This window comes from Erythrolamprus reginae, chromosome 9 (genome assembly GCF_031021105.1).
Source record: "Erythrolamprus reginae isolate rEryReg1 chromosome 9, rEryReg1.hap1, whole genome shotgun sequence".
In the NCBI taxonomy this organism is placed as follows: domain Eukaryota; kingdom Metazoa; phylum Chordata; class Lepidosauria; order Squamata; family Dipsadidae; genus Erythrolamprus; species Erythrolamprus reginae.
In genome coordinates this window covers 50,101,525-50,129,068 of record NC_091958.1, presented here as the reverse complement: position 1 = coordinate 50,129,068, position 27,544 = coordinate 50,101,525, and the positions used below count along the sequence as shown (strand labels likewise).

At 42.3% G+C, this 27,544-nt stretch overlaps 1 protein-coding gene and 1 non-coding gene across 2 annotated transcripts in view; both read right to left on the bottom strand.

The window, feature by feature from the left end:
* Positions 1–26,480, bottom strand: part of POLR3E (RNA polymerase III subunit E) — a 47,912-nt gene extending 21,432 nt beyond the window's left edge. The window contains exons 1-14 of the mRNA XM_070761201.1: positions 26,208–26,480; positions 23,166–23,235; positions 21,375–21,425; positions 21,182–21,259; positions 19,058–19,173; positions 15,822–15,904; positions 13,674–13,781; positions 12,634–12,683; positions 9,489–9,608; positions 5,894–5,979; positions 5,070–5,114; positions 4,053–4,144; positions 2,993–3,113; positions 546–627 (exon numbers count right to left, since the gene is read on the bottom strand). Coding sequence (XP_070617302.1) covers positions 546–627; positions 2,993–3,113; positions 4,053–4,144; positions 5,070–5,114; positions 5,894–5,979; positions 9,489–9,608; positions 12,634–12,683; positions 13,674–13,781; positions 15,822–15,904; positions 19,058–19,173; positions 21,182–21,259; positions 21,375–21,425; positions 23,166–23,235; positions 26,208–26,341 — 1,236 coding nt within the window. The 5' untranslated portion in view covers positions 26,342–26,480. The remainder of the gene's footprint in view (positions 1–545; positions 628–2,992; positions 3,114–4,052; positions 4,145–5,069; positions 5,115–5,893; positions 5,980–9,488; positions 9,609–12,633; positions 12,684–13,673; positions 13,782–15,821; positions 15,905–19,057; positions 19,174–21,181; positions 21,260–21,374; positions 21,426–23,165; positions 23,236–26,207) is intronic.
* Positions 26,481–26,629: 149 nt separating this feature from the next.
* Positions 26,630–26,711, bottom strand: TRNAL-AAG (transfer RNA leucine (anticodon AAG)). The gene has a single exon. It is a non-coding gene; the product is annotated as a tRNA-Leu (tRNA).
* Positions 26,712–27,544: the final 833 nt, after the last annotated feature.

Sequence of the window (27,544 nt, the reverse complement as noted above, 5' to 3'; positions counted from 1 at the left end):
AAATACCATGTATAAATTCTATAAGCCTAGGGGGAAGGGAAAGTCTCAATTCCCCCATGCCTGATGATAGAGGTGGGTTTTAAGGAGCTTGCGAAAGGCAAGGAGGGTGGGGGCAACTCTGATATCTGGGGGGAGCTGGTTCCAGAGGGTCGGGGCCGCCACAGAGAAGGCTCTTCCCCTGGGTCCCGCCAAACGACATTGCTTAGTCGACGGGACCTGGAGAAGGCCCACTCTGTGGGACCTAACCGGTCGCTGGTATTTGTGCGGCAGAAGGCGGTCCCAGAGATAATCTGGTCCGGTGCCATGAAGGGCTTTATAGGTCATAACCAACACTTTGAATTGTGACCGGAAACTGATCGGCAACCAATGCAGACTGCGGAGTGTTGGTGTGACATGGGCATACCTAGGGAAGCCCATGATTGCTCTCGCAGCTGCATTCTGCACGATCTGAAGTTTCCGAACACTTAATGGACATCAAGCTCTTATTGCAGAAGGAACATTTGCGAAAACAAAATGCTCTCTTGGTTGGGTGTTTTGGTACTCACCACAAAATCCCTTCCTCGGCAGAGGACCTCAGCTGGGACGCCACTGTGCGGGCTGGAGGTATCTTTGGGGTAAAGGATGTCACTGTTTTGTGGGGGAAAGATAAACATTTATTAGCTACAGCGCTCAATCGACCTCTCAGTGCAAAAAATCCAGTCCAATTGATTGCAATGTAGGTAGTTTTTGACTTGTAACAATTGAGCCCAAAATCTGCAACCATTCAAAGTTATTTTTTTTTAATGTGTAATTTATCATTTATTCTACCACCATGGAGTATAAGATGAATATATTGAAGTAGTGAAGCAGTTATATATCATAGTATCCAGGTATCTACTAATTAAAAAGAAATGGATTTGCAATTGTGAAGAAATACAGCTTGATCTACCACAAAATACAAAGAGCTACAAAAAATGTCTCGTTCCAATAAGGTGTACAGTGTTCCCTCAATTTTCACGGGGGATGCGTTCCGAGACCGCACGCGAAAGTCGAATTTCCGCGAAGTAGAGATGTGGAAGTAAATACACTATTTTTGGCTGTGAACAGTATCACAAGCCTTCCCTTAACACTTTAAACCCCTAAATTGCAATTTCCCATTCCCTTAGCAACCATTTAGATTATTACTCACCATGTTTATTTATTACAGTTTATTAAAAGAATATTTATTAAAGGTGGATGAAAGTTTGGCGATGACATATGATGTCATCGGGCAGGAAAAACCGTGGTATAGGGGGGGAAACGCAAAGTATTTTTTAATTAATATTTTTGAAAAACCATGGTATAGACGTTTTGCGAATTTCGAACCCGTGAAAATCGAGGGACCACTGCATAAGTTATTAAATAATGATCTCATTTAAAATATAAATGAAGCCATAAGTCCTTCTCACATGCAATATTATTCATGATTAAAGAAATAGGTTAAAAGGCCATTGGTTTTCTTTGTTAATCACTGTAGAAAAAGCCAATTCTCTGGTCACATACTCCACTAGTTTAGCACTTAATGCTATTGAATTGTTACAAATGATTTAATGTTAATTTCAATTCTCCGCTGATAAAGAATGAGACGTGGCAATCTTCACTAAAGGGCAAGAAGCACAGTCTCTTGTACAATTATCCAGAGGAGCAGCCACCTCCACTACTCTGAGCTGAAGTTATTATAGACCTACTTGATGAGAGCTTACAACATAGAGTTGAAGTTCTGGTAGTCAGCTCCCATGGGTTTGCTTAGCAACAAATTGACATTTGTCAGGCCAATCCTAGAATACAGCTCACCTGTATGGAACCCACACTGCATATCTGACATCAACACAATTGAGAGAGTCCAGAAATATTTCACAAGAAGAGTCCTTCACTCCTCTTCTCACAACAAAATACTTTACTCTGCCAGACTTGAAATTCTCCGATTAGACAACTTACAACTCCATCACCTCCGTTCTGACTTAACTATAGTTCATAAAATCATATACCAAAAATGTCCTACGTCACCTTCAACTGCAACAACACACGAGCACAAAATAGATTTAAACTAAATGTCAACCACTCGAAACTAGACTGCAAAAAATACGACTTCAGCAATAGTGTAATCAACGCCTGGAATGCACTACCTGACTCTGGGGTTTCTACTCCTACTAACCCCAAAACCTTTAACCTTAGAATTATCTACAATTGACCTCTCCCCCTTTCTAAAAGGTCTGTAAGGGGCGTGCATAAGCGCACCATTGTGCCTACCGTCCCTGTCCTACTGTTCTATTGCCTTCTATTATTACTTTCTATCATTACTTATTTAATGTTTTATTTGTACAAATTATCATCCTGTAATTGTTTGACAAAATATAAATAAATAAAAATAAATGAATAAAATTTGCAATTTCTTAATGACTAATGCAAACAAAGTCATGGAAACAGGTTGCTTACATTGATGACCTGATATTAATATTAATCACTCCAAGCTTGACTGTAAAAAATATGACTTTAGCAATCGAGTTGTTGAAGTGTGGAACTCATTACCGGACTCAGTTGTGTCAACCCCTAACCCCCAACATTTCTCCCTTAGACTCTCCACGATTGACCTCTCCAGGTTCCTAAGAGGTCAGTAAGGGGCATACATAAGTGCATTAGCCTGTCTCTCCTTATCCCATATATCATATATCTTCTCTTCCTTTCATATATCGTCTCCTCTACTTTCACATCTTTTCTTTATATATAATACTTCATATCTATCCTCTTCAATATTTATTGTGTATTGGACAAAATAAATAAATAAAATAAATAAATAAATAAAATAAATATATGACCACACCATAGGTTACAATTGTGACAGGCAAGTGTCATTAGTTGTAACTCGATAGCAACCAGAAAGCACAAGGCCTCTCATTGTTGGAAATTTAGGATCGGGCGGGCCAATCTGCAATTAGCGGCACGCGATCAAATAAAACCGATATATTTTTTTCACCTTTTCACCACCCAGTTTCCTTGGACTAGCAGCGCCACCTGCTGGATGCTTCGCAAAGCTGCAGTCGGATCCGTCCCAGAGGTCAGGAGGCTCATCAAACTGGCAAAAGCGATGACTTTCACTGTTCAGGGAGAAGGAAAAAAATCAGGGACCCATCATGCCCAGCCAGCTAGAAGCCCCACCCCCTGAAACGGGGAAATTGGAGAGCAACAGGAAGGGCTGATCATAGAAACATAGAAGATTGACGGCAGAAAAAGACCTCATGGCCCATCTAGTCTGCCCTTATATTATTTCCTGTATTTTATCTTCAGATGGCATGTTTAAATTCAGTTACTGCGGATTTACCAACCATGTCTGCTGGAAGTTTGTTCCAAGCATCTACTATTCTTTCAGTAAAATAATATTTTCTCGCGATGCTTCTGATCTTTCCCCCAACTAACTTCAGATTGTGTCCCCTTGTTCTTGTGTTCACTTTCCTATTAAAAACACTTCCCTCCTGGACCTTATTTAACCATTTAACATATTTAAAGATTTCGATATGTCCCCCCTTTTCCTTCTGCCCTCCAGACTATACAGATTGAGGCACAGACAAACTTATGTGGTTGAGGCATATGTCCCCCCTTTCTCTTCTGTCCTGTTCATGAAGTCTTCCCTGATAGGTTTTACACTTAAGACCTTCCACCATTTTTGTAGCCCGTCTTTGGACCCGTTCAATTTTACCAATATCTTTTTGTAGGTGAGGTCTCCAGAACTGAACACAGTATTCCAAATGTGATCAAATCCAGGTGCTAAGATTGCTACCCAGAATTCACTACGGGCCCCAATCGGGAGGAACCATTATCAACAAAAGCTTCTTAGTTTGGAGGGGAGACCACTCAGAGATCACTTGTTCAGATGGACTAGAAGTGGGGAAAACTCCCCACCTGCAAAGGTAGGAACAAATGTTGTTAAGAGGAACAGGGCAGTCCCTGAACCCTACAAGCTTTTGCCACTCACTTACACCCACTTTGCTCGACAAAGTGAGTAAAAAACCTTTTTAGCAAGAAATAAGAGAACATACCATTTTTCAGCAAAATCTTTATCTGGTCAGCCAAAGGGAGTGTTCGCAACTGAGCCATAGGCAGCACATTGCTTGGCGCTACCGGTTTTTCCCTGTACATAAAATAAAAACACCCATTAAAATGCAGGCTTGCGGTGGCATCCTCAAACTATATTTTAAACTTCTCAGCCTAGTGTTTCTATGTAAATTCAACCAATAAGAATTCTCTGCAGATGCAAACCTGGAAGGATTCGAGCCTGGTCCATTCTCTAGCATGGAGAGAAGGTTAAACTGCAAGCCAACATTCACACCCAATATATGGTACAGTATTTTCCGGAGTATACTTTTATATATATTTATATAATATTTATATAAAAGTATACTCCGGAAAATACTGTACCATATTTTTCGAAATATAAGACGCAGCTTAGTTTTGGGGGAGGAAAACAGGGGGGGGGGGGGGGGATCTGTCTACCAGGTATTCATCTGGTTAGCACATTGTTTTATCCCCTGGTTAGGGCTTAAAAATCTTTTTCGGAGGGAGTAGCAATGAAAACAAGCCTGCAAAGACTTGGGGCTGGAAAAAAACTTATTCGGAGTAGCAATGAAAAAATCCTGCAAGCCATGGAATCTCATTAGCACCTTGTTAGGGCTGAAAAAACTATCTTGGGAGGGAGTAGCAATGAAAACAAGCCTGCAAAGACTTGGGGCTGGAAAAAACTTATTCGGAGTAGCAATGAAAAAATCCTGCAAGCCGTGGAATCTCATTAGCACCTTGTTAGGGCTGGAAAAACTATCTTGGGAGGGAGTAGCAATGAAAACAAGCCTGCAAAGACTTGGGGCTGGAAAGAAACTTATTCGGAGTAGCAATGAAAAAATCCTGCAAGCCGTGGAATCTCATTAGCACCTTGTTAGAGCTTAAAAAACTATCTTGGGAGGGAGTAGCAATGAAAAGAAGCCTGCAAAGACTTAGGGCTGGAAAAAAACACATTTGGGACCTGGATGATGGGAGAATCTCCCTAGAACTAAGCTACTTACTTTTCTTCTTCTATGCTCGGTGGAACCAGCATCATCAAGTATTCACTGTGGAGAGAGAAAGAGGAAGAATATGGGTTTCCCTCAATTCCCTCCAAATTGTCATTAGAAACCCGTAGAAGGGAGCTGGCTTGGTCATCTAAAACAGTGGTCCCCAACGTTTTTTCCACCAGGGACCAGTTTCAGCAAGACAATTTTTCTATGGCCCGGTGGGAGTGGTTGGGGGCGGGATTAAGCATGGGGGTGCTGGTCCTCCCCACCCCTCTTTACTGCCATCGCTCTATGGCTGGCAGAATCTGCCTCCCAAGCCCTCTTGCCCAGCGGGAGCTAAGCGCTGGAGAGAGGGGGTCAGGCTGGCCCTCCTGCCTCTCCCCAGCCAAAAACGCAAAAGCGCCCCGCGGCAGAAGCCAAAAGAGGCATGAGCCTCTCGGTCCTTCCCGCCCCTCTGTCCCGTCCATCGTCCTGTGGCCGGCAGAACCTGCCTCCTGAGGCCTCTTGCCCAGCGGGAGGCGAAGCGCTGGGGGGAGGGGGGTGGCGGCATGAGGGCCGGCAGCTGCTGACTCCACGGACCGGTGCAACATGCCCCGCGGCCCGGTACTGGTCCGCGGCCCGGTGGTTGGGGACCCCTGATCTAAAAGAAATCCCAGCCAATCAAACGCATAAAATGTGACGAATCTGGTCCTGCGTTTTTCTAAGCAACAATATCGACAACAATCTTGCAAGAGGAATGGTGGTTCAGCATCTTTGCATCTCGTCCATAACAGCCTAACTTTGGTTGGGGGGAAAAATGGGTTTCCATTTTTTTTCCTTTTCTCCCCTTTCCTCACCTTGGCGATTTAATTAATTCGGTGTTCCCAGCCATGCTGTGACCTTGGCTGAATAAATACTGGCGCTCGTGCTCAGAACGGCTGTCCTAGGAGAAAAAGAAGAGAAAGAACCGTGGAGCCCACCGACTTTGACCCGCCAACATTTCAGGACTATGGCATGAAAACATACAGGCAGAAGCTAAGCTTAAATTAGTTCTTTTCCTCTTCGGGAAAAAATAACAAAGAGTTTTAGGAAGGGGAAGGGAAGAAGAGAGGAAGGGGGAAAGAAAAGGGAGGAGGAGAGGAGAAAGAAAGGAAAGGAGGAAAAGGAAGGGAAGGAAAGGGAGAAGAAGGAGAGGAGAAAGAAAGAGAAGGGAAAGGAAAGAGAGAATGAAAGGAGAAAGAAAGGGAAGGCAAGGGAAGGGAAAGGAGGAATGGAAAGGAGGAAGGGGAAGAGAAGGGAAAGAAAGGAAACAAAAGGAAAGGGAAGGAAAGGAGGAAAGGGAAGGAAAGGACAGGGAAAGGAGGAATGGAAAGGAGGAAGGGGAAGAAATGAAAGGAAACAAAAGGAAAGGAAAGGAAAGGGAAAGGAGGAAAAGGAAGGGAGGAGAAAGAAAGGGAAGGAGGAATGGAAAGGAGGAAGGGGAAGAAAGGAAGGGGAAGAAAGGAAAGGGAAGGGAAAGGAGGAAAAGGGAGGAGGAGAGGAGAAAGAAAGGGAAGGAGGAAAAGGAAGGGAAGGAAAGGGAGAAGAAGGAGAGGAGAAAGAAAGAGAAGGGAAAGGAAAGAGAGAATGAGAGGAGAAAGAAAGGGAAGGCAAGGGAAGGGAAGGGAAAGGAGGAATGGAAAGGAGGAAGGGGAAGAAATGAAAGGAAACAAAAGGAAAGGAAAGGAAAGGGAAAGGAGGAAAAGGAAGGGAGGAGAAAGAAAGGGAAGGAGGAATGGAAAGGAGGAAGGGGAAGAAAGGAAGGGGAAGAAAGGAAAGGGAAGGGAAAGGAGGAAAAGGGAGGAGGAGAGGAGAAAGAAAGGGAAGGAGGAAAAGGAAGGGAAGGAAAGGGAGAAGAAGGAGAGGAGAAAGAAAGAGAAGGGAAAGGAAAGAGAGAATGAGAGGAGAAAGAAAGGGAAGGCAAGGGAAGGGAAGGGAAAGGAGGAATGGAAAGGAGGAAGGGGAAGAGAAGGGAAAGAAAGGAAACAAAAGGAAAGGAAAGGAGGAATGGAAAGGAGGAAGGGGAAGAAAGGAAAGGAAAGGGAAAGGAGGAAAAGGGAGGAGGAGAGGAGAAAGAAAGGAAAGGAAAGGAGAGAAGGAAGGGAAGGAAAGGGAGAAGAAGGAGAGGAGAAAGAAAGAGAAGGGAAAGGAAAGAGAGAATGAAAGGAGAAAGAAAGGGAAGGCAAGGGAAGGGAAAGGAGGAATGGAAAGCAGGAAGGGGAAGAGAAGGGAAAGAAAGGAAACAAAAGGAAAGGAAAGGAGGAATGGAAAGGAGGAAGGGGAAGAGAAGGGAAAGAAAGGAAACAAAAGGAAAGGGAAGGAAAGGAGGAAAGGGAAGGAAAGGACAGGGAAAGGAGGAATGGAAAGGAGGAAGGGGAAGAAATGAAAGGAAACAAAAGGAAAGGAAAGGGAAAGGAGGAAAAGGAAGGGAGGAGAAAGAAAGGGAAGGAGGAATGGAAAGGAGGAAGGGGAAGAAAGGAAGGGGAAGAAAGGAAAGGGAAGGGAAAGGAGGAAAAGGGAGGAGGAGAGGAGAAAGAAAGGAAAGGAAAGGAGAAAAGGAAGGGAAGGAAAGGGAGAAGAAGGAGAGGAGAAAGAAAGAGAAGGGAAAGGAAAGAGAGAATGAAAGGAGAAAGAAAGGGAAGGCAAGGGAAGGGAAAGGAGGAATGGAAAGCAGGAAGGGGAAGAGAAGGGAAAGAAAGGAAACAAAAGGAAAGGAAAGGAGGAATGGAAAGGAGAAAGGGGAAGAAAGGAAAGGAAAGGGAAAGGAGGAAAAGGGAGGAGAGGAGAAAGAAAGGAAAGGAAAGGAGGAAAAGGAAGGGAAGGAAAGGGAGAAGAAGGAGAGGAGAAAGAAAGAGAAGGGAAAGGAAAGAGAGAATGAAAGGAGAAAGAAAGGGAAGGCAAGGGAAGGGAAAGGAGGAATGGAAAGGAGGAAGTGGAAGAGAAGGGAAAGAAAGGAAACAAGGAAAGGGAAGGAAAGGAGGAAAGGGAAGGAAAGGACAGGGAAAGGAGGAATGGAAAGGAGGAAGGGGAAGAAATGAAAGGAAACAAAAGGAAAGGAAAGGGAAAGGAGGAAAAGGAAGGGAGGAGAAAGAAAGGGAAGGAGGAATGGAAAGGAGGAAGGGGAAGAAAGGAAGGGGAAGAAAGGAAAGGAAAGGGAAAGGAGGAAAAGGGAGGAGGAGAGGAGAAAGAAAGGAAAGGAAAGGAGGAAAAGGAAGGGAAGGAAAGGGAGAAGGAGAGGAGAAAGAAAGAGAAGGGAAAGGAAAGAGAGAATGAGAGGAGAAAGAAAGGGAAGGCAAGGGAAGGGAAAGGAGGAATGGAAAGGAGGAAGGGGAAGAGAAGGGAAAGAAAGGAAACAAAAGGAAAGGAAAGGAAAGGAGGAAAGGGAAGGAAAGGAAAGGGAAAGGAGGAAAGGAAAGGAGGAAAGGGAAGGAAAGGAAAGGGAAAGGAGGAATGGAAAGGAGGAAGGGGAAGAAATGAAAGGAAACAAAAGGAAAGGAAAGGAGGAAAGGAGGAAAAGGAAGGGAGGAGAGGAGAAAGAAAGGGAAGGAGGAATAGAAAGGAGGAAGGGGAAGAAAGGCAAGGAAACAAAAGGAAAGGAAAGGAGGAAAGGGAAGGAAAGGGAAAGGATCATGGACTTATTTTGGAACTGACACCTCTGTAATCAACTGTCAAGAAGTTGTCATATTTTTGGCAATTCTCACAAGGGAAGATCTGGAGAACTAAAATCTCCTAACATCAGCTTTTATAAAATTGTAGGAGGGAAAATTTAGTCAGCTAGCACAGTGATTTTCAATCTTTTTTGAGCCGCGGCACATTATTTACATTTACAAAACCATGGGGCACATTGAGGGGGGGCACTAAAAAAAGTTTGGACAAAAAAATTCTCCCTCTCTCTCCTCCTCCCTTTCGCTCTATTCCCCTTTCCCTTCCTATTTCTCTCCCTTTCTCTTTTCTCTCTCTCTCCATCCCTCTTTCTTTCTCTCTTCCTTCCTTCTTTTTTGCTCTTTCTCTCTCCGTCCCTCCCTCTGTCTTTCTCTCTCCCACCTTCCCTCCTTCTTTCTCTCTCTTGCTTTCTTTCTCTCTCTTGTTCTCTTTCTCTCTTGCTTTCTTTCTGTCTCGTTCTTTCTTTTTCTCTTTCTTGCTTTCTCTCTCTCTTTCTTTCTTTCTCTCTCTTGTTTTCTCTCTCTATCTCTGTTGCTTGCTTTCCCTCTCTCTCTTTCTTTCTTTCTCTCTCTCTCTCTTTCTTTCTCTCTCTCTTGTTTTCTTTCTCTCTCTGAGCTTCGCGGCACACCTGACCATGTCTCACGGCACACTAGTGTGCCACGGCACACTGGTTGAAAAACACTGAGCTACCAGACCATTTCTGCCGATGTAATACACACGAGTTGCGGAAACACAGTCCCGGAAACCTACCTTCAAACCATAATAATGGAGGTGAACCCAGTGCTCCTCTGCTTGTCTTTTCTGCAGGAATTCGTAAGACTGAACTCGCCGCTGGCGGGCCTGCTCTGATTCTGGCCTGGAGAACCTCACCTGAAAAGAGACCTTCCTGTTATTTATGGGATGCGATCAAAATTCCCAATGGGATGGGAATGGGCGAAGACCTCCTCTTTCACAGACCCGACATCTCCTTTGTCTTAACAGAGTTATGTTGTTGTTTTCCTGTGGAATCACCCTGGTATACCCAAATATGCTTCCTTTTTCCTTCTCGGCCCCTCCAGAGGTATACCAGGGTGATCTGACGGGGAAACATAGAAACATAGAAGTCTGACGGCACAAAAGGACCTCATGGTCCATCTAGTCTGCCCTTAACTGGTATTGATGTGGCTGTTTATAGTTTGTTTCATAGAAACATAGATACATAGATGTCTGACGGCAGAAAAAGACCTCATGGTCCATCTAGTCTGCCCTTATACTATTTTCTGTATTTTATCTTCAGATGGATCTATGTTTATCCCAGGCATCTTTAAATTCAGTTACTGTGGATTTATCTACCACGTCTGCTGGAAGTTTGTTCCAAGGATCTACTACTCTTTCAGTAAAATAATATTTTCTCATGTTGCCTTTGATCTTTCCCCCAACTAACTTCAGATTGTGTCCCCTTGTTCTTGTGTTCACTTTCCTATTAAAAACACTTCCCTCCTGAACCTTATTTAACCCTTTAACATATTTAAATGTTTCAATCATGTCCCCCCTTTTACTTCTGTCCTCCAGACTATACAGACTGAGTTCATTAAGTCTTTCCTGATACATTTTATGCTTAAGACCTTCCACCATTCTTGTAGCCCGTCTTTGGACCCGTTCAATTTTGTCAATATCTTTTTGTAGGTTAGGTCTCCAGAACTGAACACAGTATTCCAAATGTGGTCTCACCAGCACTCTATACAGCGGGATCACAATCTCCCTCTTCCTGCTTGTTATACCTCCAGCTATGCAGCCAAGCATCCTACTTGCTTTCCCTACCGCCTGACTGCACTGTTCACCCATTTTGAGACTGTCAGAAATCACTACCCCTAAATCCTTTTCTTCTGAAGTATTTGCTAACACAGAACTGCCAATACAATACTCAGATTGAGGATTCCTCAAAAAATATATTACTCTTCCCTGGTACAAGGTGAGAGGAGGAGAGCCTGTGGTCTAGAGGTTATTTATTTATTTATTTTATTTTATTTATTGGATTTGTATGCCGCCCCTCTCCATAGACTCGCGGCGGCTAACAACAATAATAAAAACAGCATGTAAATCCAATACTAAAACAACTAAAAAACCCTTATTGTAAAACCAAACATACATACAAACAAACATACCATGCACTAAAACTACATAGGCAGGGAGAGATGTTTCAGTTCCCCCACGCTTGACGGCAGAGGTGGGTTTTAAGGAGTTTATGAAAGGCGAGGAGGGTGGGGGCAATTCTAATCTCCGGGGGGAGTTGGTTCCAGAGGGCCGGGGCCGCCACAGAGAAGGCTCTTCCCCTGGGCCCCGCCAAACAACATTGTTTAGTTGACGGGACCCGGAGAAGGCCCACTCTGTGGGACCTAATTGGTTGCTGGGATTCGTGCAGCAGAAGGCGGTCCCTGAGATAATCTGGTCCGGTGCCATGAAGGGCTTTATAGGTCATAACCAACACTTTGAAGTGTGACCGGAAACTGATCGGCAACCAATGCATACTGCGGAGTGTTGGTGTAACATGGGCATATTTGGGGAAGCCCATGATTGCTCTCGCAGCTGCATTCTGCACGATCTGAAGTTTCCGAACACTTTTCAAAGGTAGCCCCATGTAGAGAGCGTTACAGTAGTCGAGTCTCGAGGTGATGAGGGCATGAGTGACTGTGAGCATACTCCCCCCAGGTTCAAATCCCAGTAAGGGCATGGCTAGCTGATGAGAGCAAAACAGCTTGATCTATACTAGTCTCCCTTCCTTTTCATTATCAGCACAAATATATTACACATATAGAATATAGTTTGTCAGCTATAAAAAATTAACTGCCATGGATGTAGTCCCTGGAGGGGCCGAGAGGCAAAAAAGGAAGCAGTATGCTCCCCCCACCTATTTGGGTATACCAGGGTGATTCAACGGAAAAAAAACATATCTCTTCCCTGGTACAAGCTGAAAGTAGGAGAATCTGCGGTCTAGAGGTTATAACTAGTGCCTTACAGGCAGACTACCTACGTTCAAATCCCAGTAAGGGTATGGCTAGCTGATGAGAGCTAAATAGCTTGAAATAGATCTTTGCTGGTCTCCCTTTCTTTTCATTATCAGCAAAAATATGTTGTTGTTGTTGTTGTTATTATTATTATTATTATTATTATTATTATTATTTATTAGATTTATATGCCGCCTCTCTCCGTAGACACATATACACACACACACATATAAAAAAGATGTCACAGGCTTGAAGAGAGAGAGATAAAAATAGCAAGCCATTTCCCTAAAACAAAACAAATTGTGGTCGTACGACAAGGACTACGCATGTACAAACCGGTTGCCAAGAACCCGAATTTTGCTCACGTGACTGCGAGAGTTGTGAATGCGAGGATAGGTCCAAAAAAAATCACTTTTCTTAAGTTGCAGTTTGGAATGGCCACTAAACAAACAGTTTTAAGCTGAGGACCACCTGTATATGAGTTAGAGTCCCACAGAGTTGGCCTTCTCCGGGTCCCGTCGACTAAACAATGTCGTCTGGCAGGCCCCAGGGGAAGAGCCTTCTCTGTGGCGGCCCCGGCCCTCTGGAATCAACTCCCCCCAGAGATTAGAACTGCTCCCACCCTCCTTGACTTCCATAAACTACTTAAGACCCACCTATACCGCCAGGCATGGGGGATTTGAGACACCTTTCCCCCAGGCTTATTATAATTTATGTTTGGTATGTATGTGCTGTTTGGTTTTTAATTATGATAGGGTTTTTAGTTTTTTTTAATATTAGATTTGTGCCTGTATAATACTGTTTTTATCGTGTTGTGAGCCGCCCCGAGTCTTCGGAGAGGGGCGGCATACAAATCTAATAAATTATTATTATTATTATTAGACAGATGTCAACAGAACATCTTGACGTACCGTGATTTGCTTGACGTCTTCCTCAGCCTCATCCTGGGAGGAATCCCCATCTGTGGTGAGAGAGAAAAAGGATATTAAACAGAAAGAATCTTAACAGCCAACAGTTGCTGCCTGTGGGAAAATATATAAGCCTAGATGAATGATCAAAGCTGCCAAGGGAACCACAGGAAGATAGCCTGCTTTACCCAATAAAAGGAAATTAGATGAATTTAGAATGCCGATAATGTTTGCAGTAGAAATCTGATTAGCAATAGCACTTAGCATATTTTTCAGAGGATAAGATATCAATTTTCTATCAAGGCCCCATGGAGGCTTCTCCCCACCTTTTCCGGCCCTGTTTCCTCCCAGGAGATTCCTAGAGAGGCCCCACGGAGGCTTCTCCCAGCCTTTTCTGGCCCTGTTTCCTCCCAGGAGATTGCTAGAGAGGCCCACAGAGGCTTGTCCCTGCCTTTTCCGGCCCTGTTTCCTCCCAGGAGATTCCTAGAGGCCTCACGGAGGCTTCTCCCTGCCTTTCCCGGTTACAGTTTTAGAGGGTTGGCTTTGTAAGTAGAAAATGGTTCTTGAGAAAAGGCAAAAAAATCTTGAACACCCGGTTCTTATCTAGAAAGGTTCGTTAGGTAGAGGCATTCTTAGGTAGAGGCGCCACTGTATTAGAAAGTATTAAGATGTAAATATCAAAAATCAGTAAAAATATATTTTAAAAAAAGTCTGAGGAATTCTGGGAACTGGCTTGGAAATTCTGGGCATTCAAATATGTATATGCTGGCTGAAGAAGTGTTAAGAGCTAGACTGTAAAGCACTGTTTCCCAACCTTGGCAACTTGAAGATATCTGGACTTCAACTCCCAGAATTCCCCAGCCAGCATTTGCTGGCTGGGGAATTCTGGGAGTTGAAGTCCAAATATCTTCAAATTGCCAAGGTTGGGAAACACTGCTGTAAAGGCTATAAATCCTGGTTAAAACATAGCCAGCCATTCTGAACAGAGAAACTGGCAATCTTCTCAGGCCCAAATATAGATAAGAAGATGGTGTCCTACTTACGCTCGTTAGCAGCTTCGCGTTCTCGATATTTTGCATCTGCTTTGTCCAGGTAGGCAAAACTTGGCCGCATTTGCAGGATTCCATGCAACGGAGTCAAGTGAAGCTCCCCTGCGATAGAATAAAGCAGTTTTTTTTAAAAAAAAGAGAAATAGCAGAGACTGGATCTAAAACAGCATTTTTCTAGGCCAACAATTTTAAGATGTGCAGACTGCAACTCCCAGAATTCCTCAGTGGGACTGCTGGCTAGAATAGGAAGTCTATACATGCTGGTTGAGGAATTCTGGGAGTTGAAGTCCACTTATGCTGGCTAGGGAATTCTGGTAGTTGGAAGTCCACCTATGTTGGCTGGAGAATTCTGAGACTTGAAGAAAACACATCTTAAAGTTGTTTTGGGCAATTTGTTAACTACAAACCAGACTAAATTAATAGGGAAAGCATATAAATATATGATTGGATATAAAAACATAGATTTGACTTTAAAGGATAATATGATAAGCTGGTGTAAAAATATAGGTAGAGAAATTGATATAGAAACATGAGAAAATGACAGGATTTCAAATTGGAAAATGACAAAGTCGGCTTCACTAAAAGAAAACCAAATTAAGATGTTTTATAGGTGGCATCTCCCACCAAATAGAATTGCTAAAATGTTTCCAAATACATCCCCACTGTGTTGGAAATGTAAGAAAGAAATAGGTTCATATTACCATCAATGGTGGATTTGTAGTAAAGTTATATTGGAAAATGATAGAAAGAATAATAAAAGAAATAGTATTGCAAGCATAGTTCCCTCTAAGCTGAGCAGTGAGCAATCGCTCACTTAAAAATCATCATCAACTCAGAGTTTTCCAAACCTGCCCAGAAGCCGAGAGGGAAAGAGTGAGAGGGAAGGAGAGAGAGAGGAAGAGAGGAGGAGAGAGAAACAGATAGAAAAAAGAGAGGACGGAAAAGAGAAAGAAAAAGAATGGGAGTAAGGAAGAGAGAAAGAAAATCAAAATCTAGTTTGAAACTAGCTCAACTATTTAAGTGGCATTTTGATATTGATACATAGAAGACTGACGGCAGAAAAAGACCTCATGGTCCATCTAGTCTGCCCTTTTACTATTTCCTGTATTTTATCTTACAATGGATATATGTTTATCCCAGGCATGTTTAAATTCGGTTACTGTGGATTTACCAACCACGTCTGCTGGAAGTTTGTTCCAAGGATCTACTACTCTTTCAGTAAAATAATACTTTCTCATGTTGCCTTTGATCTTTCCCCCAACTAACTTCAGATTGTGTCCCCTTGTTCTTGTGTTCACTTTCCTGTTAAAAACACTTCCCTCCTGAACCCTATTTAACCCTTTAACATATTTAAATGTTTCGATCATGTCCCCCCTTTTCCTTCTGTCTTCCAGACTATACAGATTGAGTTCATTAAGTCTTTCCTGATACGTTTTATACTTCCGACCTTCCACCATTCTTGTAGCCCGTCTTTGGACCCGTTCAATTTTGTCAATATCTTTTTGTAGGTGAGGTCTCCAGAACTGAACACAGTACTCCAAATGTGGTCTCACCAGCGCTCTATATAAGGGGATCACAATCTCCCTCTTCCTGCTTGTTATACCTCTAGCTATGCAGCCAAGCATCCTACTTGCCTTTCCTACTGCCCGACCACACTGCTCACCCATTTTGAGACTGTCAGAAATCACTACCCCTAAATCCTTCTCTTCTGAAGTTTTTGCTAACACAGAACTGCCAATGCAATACTCAGATTTAGGATTCCTTTTCCCCAAGTGCATTATTTTACATTTGGAAACATTAAACTGCAGTTTCCATTGCTTTGACCATTTATCTAGTAACGCTAAATCATTCTTTTTTCTGTATTCTTTTTTCTGTAAGGAAATTTGACTTCTATGACAAGAGGGGGAATTGTAACCCCTACTTTATGTTAAGTGTTTGTTTGTACGTTTGTTTGTGTGTTTGTTTGTTTGTTTGTATGTATGTATGTTTGTCAATTTTTATGGAAAATCAATAAAGTTTATTTTTTAAAAAAGTTGGTGAGGGGAGACGCCCTGCTCTAAAACAAAGGCAGCTCTCGAGATGATGGAGTTGAGGCTCAATGACGTCTTTTGGGAAACCACCATGGCTGGGTATAACACTCACCTCTTTTGTAAATAGCAGCAGCGTATCGTGAAATGTTGCTGGTGGTTTGCGAGGAACAGAAAGTTTGCTTGTCCATCAACTTCCTGGAAAAGATGGAACAGAGGACCTCAGTCAAAGGGCATGTGGGAATGGTCAGAAGAGACAACAGTCAGATAAGGGAGGATATAGCCCACAGTTGTATAAAGGGTGAACAAAGAAGGTCAGGTGGGACCCTCCCTAACTTTTCAGGGTGTAAAATGGTCAGCAACCATTTCAGGTTTTTAATAGGAAAGTGAACACAAGAATACAATCTGAGGTTAGTTGGGGGAAAGATCAAAAACAACATGAGAAAATATTATTTTACTGAAAGAGTGGTAGATCCTTGGAACAAATTTCCAGCAGGCGTGGTTGGTAAATCCACAGTAACTGAATCTAAACATGCCTGGGATAAACATAGATCCATCCTAAGATAAAATACAGGGAATAGTATAAGGGCAGACTAGATGGACCATGAGGTCTTTTTCTGCCGTCAATCTTCTATATTTCTAAAATGGGGCGGAAGGAGATTTGTACTTTCAGATTTGCAAGATTTTATTAATGTAGCATTGCAATAACTCATTGTGTCATCTTTCCTATCTGGCCCATTTGGCAAGATGATACTCAAAATAAAGAGGAGGAACTCACATTGCAAGGCTCAATCATGGTCATAACTTGAGGACTTTCTGAAACATTCTAGATCAGTGGTTCCCAACCTTTTTTTTTTGGCCATGCCCTACCTAAGCATCTCTCCAATAATAATAATAATAATAATAATAATAATAATAATAATAATAATAATAAATTAGATTTGTATGCCGCCCCTCTCTGAAGAATCCTGATGCCCCCCCCATCCCCGTGACATAAAGTTTTCAAAAAGTGAACTACTCACATGGAGGAAGTCTAAAAGGCCACTAATTTGGTTTAAACAAGGTTCCATTTGTCCCCATTAAAAATCAAACTGCCCCCCCCCTCCTGTGGGGCGTGCGCTCCAGATAGACTGCAGAAGAGAACAGCAAAGATTAGGGGATTGGAGGCTAAAACATACGAAGAACGGTTGCAACAACAGACTCAAACTCAACCCTGATAAGACGGAGTGGCTGTGGGTTTTGCCTCCCAAGGACAATTCCATCTTTCCGTCCATCACCCTGGGGGGAGGGAGTTATTGACCCCCTCAGAGAGGGTCCGCAACTTGGCCGTCCTCCTCGATCCACAGCTCACATTAGAGAACCATCTTTCAGCTGTGGTGAGGGGGGCGTTTGCCCAGGTTCGCCTGGTGCACCAGTTGCGGCCCTATCTGGACCGGGAGTCATTGCTCACAGTCACTCATGCCCTCATCACCTCGAGGTTCGACTATTGTAACGCTCTCTACATGGGGCTACCTTTGAAGAGTGTTCGGAAACTTCAGATCGTGCAGAATGCAGCTGTGAGAGCAGTCATGGGCTTCCCTAGGTACGCCCATGTTACACCAACACTCCACAGTCTGCATTGGTTGCCGATCAGTTTCCAGTCACAATTCAAAGTGTTGGTTATGACCTATAAAGCCCTTCATGGCATTGGGCCAGAATATCTCCGGGACTGCCTTCTCCCGCACGAATCCCAGCGACCGATTAGGTCCCACAGAGTGGGCCTTCTCTGGGTTCCGTCAACTAAACAATGTTGTTTAGTGGGACCCAGGGGAAGAGCCTTCTCTGTGGTGGCCCCGACCCTCTGGAACCAGCTCCCCCCAGAGATTAGAACTGCCCCCACCCTCCTCGCCTTTTGTAAACTCCTTAAAACCCACCTTTGCCGTCAGGCATGGGGGAATTGAAACATCTCCCCCGGGCCTATACAATTATGTATGGTATGCTTGTGTGTATGTTTGCTTTTAATAATGGGGCTTTTAGTGTTTCTTTTAAATTATTAGATTTGTTATATATTGTTTATTATTGCTGTGAGCCGCCCCGAGTCTACGGAGAGGGGCGGCATACAAATCTAATAAAATATAAATATATGTCCATTTTAATGCAAGGAAGGCCTAGAATAGACATGATAGCAGTCTTCCAATATTTGAGGGGCTGTCGGAAAGAAGAAAGGGTCAACCTGGTCTCCAAAGCACCTGAGGGCAGGACGAGAAGCTAGTGGTGAAAACAATTCATCAGTGGAACTCTTTGCCTCCAGAGGTTTTGGTTATTCCATCACTAGAGGTTTTCAAAAAGAAATTGGGCAGCCCTATGTCTGACATGGTATAAAGCAGGGGTGGGCAATTAATTTTTGCCATGAGGCCGCATGAGAAATTAGGATGGTTTTAGAGGGCTGGATTAATATAATTAACTCAGTTCTACCCAATACTGTATATTATTGGGTAGAACTGAGTTAATTATATTATAATTATAAATTATAATTACATTATATTTATATAATTATAAATTATAATTATATTATATTAATATAATTATATATTATAATTATATTATAATTATAAATTAATTGCCCACCCATTCTTTCCTTCCCTCCTCCATTTCTCCTTCCTTCCTTCTTTCCTCCCTCCATTTCTCCTTCCTTCCTTCCTTCCTCATTTCTGCTTCCTTCCTTCCTCCATTTCTGCTTCCTTCCTTCCTTTCTCCTTCCTTCCTTCCTTTCCCCATTTCTCCTTCCTTCCTTCCTCCATTTCTCTTTCCTTCATTTCTCCTTCCTTCCTTTCCTTCCTTCCTCCATTTCTCCTTCCTTCCTTCCACCATTTCTCCTTCCTTCCTTCTTTCATTTCTCCTTCCTTCCTTCCTCCATTTCTCCTTCCTTCCTTCCCCCATTTCTCCTTCCTTCCTTCCTTCATTTCTCCTTCCTTCCCCCATTTCTCCTTCCTTCTTTCCTTCCCTTTCTCCTTCCTTCCTTCATTTCTCCTTCCTTCCCCCATTTCTCCTTCCTTCCTCCCTCCATTTCTCCTTCCTTCCTTCATTTCTCCTTCCTTCCCCCATTTCTCCTTCCTTCCTTCCTTCCTTCCTCCATTTCTCCTTCCTTCCTTCATTTCTCCTTCCTTCCTTCCTTCCTTCCTTCCTTCCTTCCAACCTCTGCGGGCCGGTCACAGACAGCGGGCGGGCCGCATCCAGCTCCTGCACTGCACTTTGCCCAGGTATAAAGTGTCCTGTTTGAGCAGGGGGTTGGACTAGAAGACCTCCAAGGTCCCTTCCTACTCCAACTTTCACCCAGGTGAACCCGGACATCAATGCAAAGGCACTACTTACGAAGAGTAAGTGTTGGTCTCATCCGTACACGTGCCATCTACGTTGAGGGCGATTTGTTCCCCTTTGCTACGACAGTAGTTGGAATTTGACGTGTCGATGGCCATTTCCAGTTCAACCTAAACAACAGCAGATGGTGGGTCGGGTCAGCTGAGTGAGTAAATGCAACCATTCATAAAAAACTAGGGAGAGTTGGGAATTTTGCAACTATTATAAAAGTAGGGTTAAGAAATATACATGAAATTGATATTAAGGATATGTGGAGAAGATTGAAGCACTATAGCCTAAATGATTAGATGTGATTAGAATAGAAGGAGCCTAAAAGGCGTATTAGCTAATAGCTTTTTGAATTCATATAATAAATTTGAGTAACTATTTTTGTCCAGATGTCAAATGTAAAGGAGGCAGCTTTGGATGGATTATGAATACCGAACTTAAAAAATGATTTATTGTAATGTAATTCAAGATCGATGGTATGTTATTTTGCATATGTGAGAGAGAGAAAAATGAGGTGCTGAATTTGATAAAAATGGGGAAAACAAACTCTGCAGCTGCCACATCTGTCAAAACAAAAGCACATTCCAGCCCTAACTCTGTCAAGGCCGTTTCCGTGGTTAGCCACAGTGGCCGGTGGGGAGTGATCTCTACAACCCATGAAACTGGAGAACGTGACTGATAACACACCTTGGGGGGGGGGGGCAGAGTCAGAGCTAGAACATAAATTGGCTTCACTTGGAACTTGCGGACATGAAGCTCCTAATAAATAACTGGATATTTTTTGAAACTTGGCTCGAGGCTCATGATTTAATTAGGGCATTGGTTGGAACCCTGATGCTGTGTTAAATAGCAGATTGGGTATATGAAACCCTGGAGGGATCAATAAACTTTCCTTTAAATAATCTTACTCACTGTCCGATTTTTAAAAGATAAAAACGAATACAAATTTTAAAAAATAGTAATATACAAAATAGAAAGAGCAGAAAAAGTTTAAAAAAAAGATATAATGAATCCAAAGAAAAATAGAAAATGTATGTATGTATGTATGTATGTATGTATGTATGTATGTAACATATTTTTGCTGGTAATGAAAAGGAAGGGGGACTACAATAGATCTATTTCAGGATCTATTTCTATATATAGATCTATTTTATATCCATAAATATATAAAGAGATTATTTCCCCTTTATCAGTATGAGTAGAAACATTAGTAACTTATCACTCTCGCTTAAAATCCAACAAATGATCTCTTGCTATATCTCATCTTTTACTTATATACAAATCCTTAAAATCTCATCTTTTAGTTCTGGCTACCAAAAGTGTATGAAAGTTATCACAGATAAATAAATTTAAATTGTGCTTGGTTTAATCAAGAGAATCCTATCTGTTTTTGAAAAAAGTTAAGACTGGGAATTTCACCACTGCTTTGTAGAGTCACAGCTGGGCTTAGTGAAAAATCACAATATCTTTTCCTTGGTCCTGGTTTAACACTTCAAAGAAAACTAGTTACTCTGGTTTCAAAACCATAATTGTTGTCTCTACATGTTCCATCAACTCACCCAATTATATGTGCTTCATAAAGTACATTTATAAGAAGGAAGCCATGGCTTAATGAGAAACATTAAGTAACAATTCTAAGTACCAAAAGTAAATTTTATTCAGTTACAGTACTTCCAACAAACTTTTACAGATACAGTCTATCGTTTAGCCATCACATTAGGGATGAACAATCTTGAACCTTCATGGATTTTGAATTATAATTTATTCCAATCCTTTGTTATTGGCTGTTCTGGCCAGACCAAGGAAAACTATAACATAAAATATAGGAAGGAGAAAAGACTTTCTGCCCTTTTGCCATATTAACCTAGCAAGAAAGTAAAATTTCTAATAACAGCGGAGTAACAGATTCTTAGAAAGGTTTAAATACATGAAGGTTCAAGATTGTTCATCCCTAATGTGATGGCTAAACGATAGACTGCATCTGTAAAAGTTTGTTGGAAGTAACTGAATAAAATTTACTTTTGGTACTTCGAATTGTTACTTAATGTTTCTCCCCATCATTAAAACTTCATCTTGGTTTTGAAATAATCTTAAAACAATTTTTTAAGGGTTTTAAAGTGGGCAGTCAACCTTTTGCTGCTTTGGTTTGATTTTCGCTGAGAGATGAGTAACTTCATTGTAAGTCATCGAAGCTGGACGAATAGGATACTGCAAAAAACCAAGATGCAACTTCAGTTACTTTTTAAAAGACTTTTTCAGTGGTTTTTTTCTTTTTCTTTTTCTAATTTTTTTTTTTAAAAAACTTGCATAAGAAAAAAAATACCTGGAATAAATACAGTTTTTCCGATAGACTTTTAGCCAGGTAGACATCAATCTAGCAAAAAAAGACATAAGACATATTTTCAAGATTATTTTCAATTTACTTTCCGGATCTTTGATTTTGACCCAGGGTAAGGTGTCTCGTCCAAAATTGCAATTCAAAAGAATAAATCGGAGTTATCTGTCTGTCATCTGCACCTCTATAATTGTCTGCTTCGGTTCTGCAACCCAACAAGAGCAATACAGATTTCAGAGGAGAATCAGAACTGCAGAAAAAAAAACAGTTAGTGCCAAACTGCCTTCCATTGAGAACCTGTATACTGCATGAGTCAAAAAGAGGGCTGTGAAAATATTTGCTGACCCCTTGCATCCTGGACATGAACTGTTTCAACTCCTAACCTCAAAATGACACTATAGAGCACTGCACACCAAGACAACTAGACATAATAACATTTTTTTCCAAACATCATCACTCTGCTAAACAAATAATTCCCTCAACACTGTCAAACTATTCACTAAGGCTACATTATTATTATTATTATTATTATTATTATTATTAATTATTATTTATTGGATTTGTATGCCGCCCCTCTCCGCAGACTCGGGGCGGCTAACAAGAATGATTAAAAAACAGCAAGTAACAATCCAATTAATAAAACAACTAAAAACCCTTATAGTAAAACCAAACATACACACAAACATACCATGCATAATTTGTAATGGCCTAGGGGGAAAGAATATCTTAACTCCCCCATGCTTGGCGATAAAGGTGGGTCTTGAGTAATTTGCGAAAGACAAGGAGGGTGGGGGCCGTTCTAATCTCTGGGGGGAGTTGATTCCAGAGGGCCGGGGCCGCCACAGAGCAGGCTCTTCCCCTGGGGCCCACCAAACGACATTGTTTGGTCGACAGGACCCGGAGAAGGCCAACTCTGTGGGACCTTATTGGCCGCTGGGATTCGTGCGGTAGCAGGTGGTTCCGGAGGTACTCTGGTCCAATGCCATGAAGGGCTTTAAAGGTCATTACCAACACTTTGAATTGTGACCGGAAACCGATCGGCAGCCAGTGCAGGCCACGGAGTGTTGCAGAAACGTGGGTGAATCTAGGGAGCCCCACGATGGCTCTCACGGCTGCATTCTGTTACTATTAGTCTTCTCATCGTTCCTATCACCTATCTCCTGCCACTTTTGACCATATGACTGTAACTTGTTGCTTGCATCGTTACGATTTATATTAATATTGTTTCCTGGTTGCTTATTTGCATGACAATAAGTATTGCAACTCATAACTCTTGACAAATACATCTTTTCTTTCACCTACACTGAGAGCATCTGCACCAAAGACAAATTCCTTGTGTGTCCAACCACACTTAGCCAATAAAAAATTATATTCTATTCTATTTAACAAAACAACTAAAAAAGGAATTGGTATAAAAAGGAAGGGAATACATAATAAATTTGAAGCCTTTTTTTCTTGAAATGCAAGAAGGCCTAATAATTGAAGCAGGGAGTTTCAAAGGTATTCAGCTTGAAAAAAAGGATTTAAGTTAGCAAGGATGCTGTATTTGAAAACGAAGATCTCTGCAAAAGAAGAGGTTAAGTCGTTAAGCGAATCAGACGATCGTTAAAACAAATCGGCTTCCATTACTGAGTTGACTTCTCAGAAGATCACCATAAGAGGTCACATGATCCCAGGACATGGAAAATCATAAATACATGTATATTTTCTATGGGAGGAAAAGCTACAATAGATCCTAAAGAAGATTCTATTATTTTATTTTTTAAATTCACTACTTGCCTCTTGTATAATAGGGTCATCTTCCTCATTGGCCATAGTAGCATTGAAAGAAAATTGGCTTTGCGTTAACCTGAAAACAAAACACACAACCATCACAATTCTGAGCTCTTCACTGGGATTCAAGCAAAGTTTTGATATAAAAGACAACGAACAACATACAGGTAATTCTCAACTTACGGTCACAATCGAGCCCAACATTTCTGTCGCTAAGCAAGATGTTGGTTAAGTGAGTTTCGCCCCCTTTACAACCTTCCTTCACCACAGTTGTTAAGTGATTTTTTGCGGTTGTTAAGTCAGGAACAACGGCTGTTAAGTGACCCTGGCTTCCCCTTTGACCCTGCTTGTCAGAAGGGTCGCAAAAGGGGATCACACACAACACCGACATAAGCGCAGATCAACTGTCAAGCAAGCCGAATGCAAATCCCCCGAATAATGGAGACGCTACGACAGTCATAAATGTGGGGGGAAAAACCAATCTCAAGTCCCTTTTTTCTCCAGCACTGTTGTCACTTTGGCCACTAAGCGAACTGTTGTAAGATAAGGACTATCTATGCTGTCCCTCTCTCCAGGAACACTTGTGTAAGACACAAACACACCTTCCTAAAAGTGTGACTGATTGGTTGATTGCAAGTATGTATGTTGTTTTTTTAATGTTATTACTGTTTTATTGTATTGTTGATTTTTATTATTAGATTTTAACTGTTTTTATTGTTGTTGTACTTACCGTGTTTCCCCGAAAGTAAGACAGTGTCTTACTTTCTTTTTACCCCCAAAAGCCCCACTACGTCTTACTTTCGGGGTATGTCTTACATTGGAAAAAAATTGAAAGGGTCACGTTCCCGAAGGCATCTCCCCAGAGTCCAGAAGGGCAGCCGCGGGACAGGAGCCTCGTGAGCCCTTTTCCAAGTTCAACCTCAGGGCTCCAAGCGGCGTGCACGCGTGGAGCCACCGACGCGTGTCGGGGAAGTGTGTGTCTGGAGGGGAGGACTCGGCAGGACTCGGTTGCTGGGACGAGCGCCTTCGCTGCAAGCCGCCGCCCGCTCGGCTCACTTCGGACCAGCGCCGTCCTTCGCTTTGCCAAGCTGGGGAAGAGGCGGTGGCGCCGCGGCGAGGCGAAGGCGAGGAGCACACGCGGAGCTTGGAAGCGACGTCATCGGGCTCCCCCCCCGGCAATACCCCCGTGTTTCCCCGAAAGTAAGACATATGTCTTATTTTTGGGGTACGGCTTATATTTGCCGACCCCCCTGAAACCCCCGATACGTCTTACAATCGGGGGTGTCTTACTATCGGGGAAACAGGGTATCCCTACTGTTAGCAGCTCAAGAGTCCGTTTTGGAATGAGCGGCATATACTGTACATATAATCAATCAATCAATATTAAAAAAAATTAAAATGAGGATTTGCTTCTTGCTTTAACTTCTGTGGACTGAGTCCAGTGGCTACTTGCATCGGACTCAGTCCACAGAAGTCAAACCACCGTCTTCTACTTCTTCTTCTTTTTGCTTCCCAGCCCTGCTTGGGGAGGTCAGTTCAGGGTTTGATGCCAAGGCCATCTTGGCATCAAATCTAATAAATAAATAAAATAAAATAAATCTTTAACCCCGTTTCAAAGAAACATAGAAACATATAAGATTGACGGCAGAAAACCACTTCCTGGTCCATGTAGTCTGCCCTTATACTATTTCCTGTATTTTATCTTACAATGGATATATGTTTATCCTAGGCATGTTTAAATTCAGTGACTGTGGATTTACCAACCACATCTACTGGAAGTTTGTTCCAAGCATCTATTACTTTTTCAGTCAAATAATATTTTCTCACGTAGCTTCTGATCTTTCCCCCAACTAACTTCAGATTGTGTCCCCCTTGTTCTTGTGTTCACTTTCCTATTAAAAACACTTCCCTCCTGAACCTTATTTAACCCTTTAACATATTTAAATGTTTTGATCATGTCCCCCCTTTCCCTTCTGTCCTCCAGACTATACAGATTGAGTTCATTAAGTCTTTCCTGATACGTTTTATGCTTAAGACCTTCCACCATTCTTGTAGCCCGTCTTTGGACCCGTTCAATTTTGTCAATATCTTTTTGTAGGTGAGGTCTCCAGAACTGGACACAGTATTCCAAATGGGGTCTCACCAGCGCTCTATACAGCGGGATCACAATCTCCCTCTTCCTGATTGTTATACCTCTAACTATGCAGCCAAGCATTCAACTCGCTTTCCCTACCGCCTGACCGCACTGTGCACCCATTTTGAGACTGTCAGAAATCACTACCCCTAAATCCTCTTCTGAAGTTTTTGCTAGCACAGAACTGCCAATACAATACTTAGATTGAGGCTCCCTTTTCCCCAAGTGCATTATTGTACATTTGGAAACATTACAGTGCAGTTTCCATTGCTTTGACCACTTATCTAGTGAAGCTAAATCATTTGCCATATTACAGGTGCCTCCAGGAATAGCAACCCCACTGCACAGTTTAGAGCAGTGTTTCCCAACCTTGGCAACTTGAAGATATCTGGACTTCAACTCCCAGAATTCCCTGGCTGGGGAATTCTGGGAGTTGAAATCCAAATATCTTCAAGTTGCCAAGGTTGGGAAACACTGCTTTAGAGTCATCCAGAATCCGGATTTAGGAGATCTGGGGCTGATGAAATCTTTTATTATTTATTTGTTTATTTAATCCAATACACAATGAGGGTTTTAGTGGCTATATATACTGTATATATATATATACACACACATAGTAAAATACATGATGAAGGTTATAGAGGAGATACTCATAGTAAAATATATTTAAGAAAGAATAGAAAACTTTGGAAAATAAAATGTTGGCAAGGAATTGAGAGGCGGCACCTGGGATTAAACCAGACTGGATCTCTCTTTTTCCAGGAAAGGGAAAGTGATCCACCCAAGGTTTGCAAAAGGGAGGGGAGAGTGGGGGACACAGGAGGGACTCCCCAACCGACCCAAGCCAACCCATCCCCGACCAGGCCTTGCAAACCCTCCCAAAGTCAGTTTGCAAAAAGAAAAAGGATGCTTACCGCTTGGGGTGCAACCATGCAAGCCCCCCTTCCCCTAGGACGGGGCGGAGGAGGGGGCTCGGGCCGGCTCCTCCCGCGGTCTCTTCCCCGAATGGAATTGCAACGTGCAACGCAAAGCCTCGGATCGCTCTCATCAGCTCGCAGCCATGTTGCGGGAAACTCCTCCGAGCACGTGGGAAAGGTCGGGGGCCGCCTCCACGTACCCAGAATGCTCGCAGCCGTAGAGCCAGCGGCCGCCAGGGGTCGCTGCGAGCCTGGCTTTCCACGCACGCGCGCGGCGGAGTGGTGTCAGCTCGCGTTGTTATACTGTATACGATAACGATTTAAACGGGCGCGTGTGTATGCGCGTTTAGGGGGCGCGAGGGGGGCGCTTTCGTTTGCAAAGAGATTCTCCCCTTTTGTTAAAAATAAAAAATAGAATCTGGCAGCGGTGGGATTCGAACCCACGCCCCCGAAGAGACTGGAGCCTTAATCCAGCGCCTTAGACCGCTCGGCCACGCTACCTTGCCGGAAAAAGGGAGGCTCCACATTCTATTCATGGCGGCAAAAATTGCATACGTTCTCCCCCCCCCGCCTCCAATTTGAGATATGCGACTTTTTTTTACACACATATACACACACTTTCTAGAAGAGTCCATATTTAGAGTGAAGGTGAACCCTGATTCTATGAGGGGATGTGCCCGGAAATCCCATCTTTTATGAAATGAAATATCATCTTTACGATTTATTTATACGGAGAGTGGCGGCATACAAATCTAATAAATAATAATAATAATAATATTAATATGGATTCCTGATTGTACGCTACGTCAATCATGAAGTGTTTTACCTCAGGATTCTGGAAAACGTCTGAGGGCATCTGCACCAAAGACAAATTGTGTGTCCAATCACATTTAGCCAATAAAGAATTATATTCTATAGTCGTTTTTTTAATTAAAATTTTAATTGATTTTAAAATATAGAATATAAAACGCACACACAACGTACAATAAGTGCCCAGCACCAAACATTCACACCCCACCAACAAATTGGGGGTGTTTCTTATCTATACCATTTTAACTCAAGAGCAAAATATCTATTTACATATTATAAAGTGGTTCCAATTCTATATTCTGTATTCTGTTCTATATTTTATTCTATATTATTTTCTATATTTTTATTCTATATTCTATATTCTGTTCTATATTCTATATTCCACATTCTATATTCTATATTCTGTTCTATTCTATATTTTATATTCTTTTCTAATTTCTTTTATTCTATATTCTATTCTATTCTATATTTTTTCTATTTTCTTTTATTCTATATTCTGTTCTATTGTATATTATATATTCCAC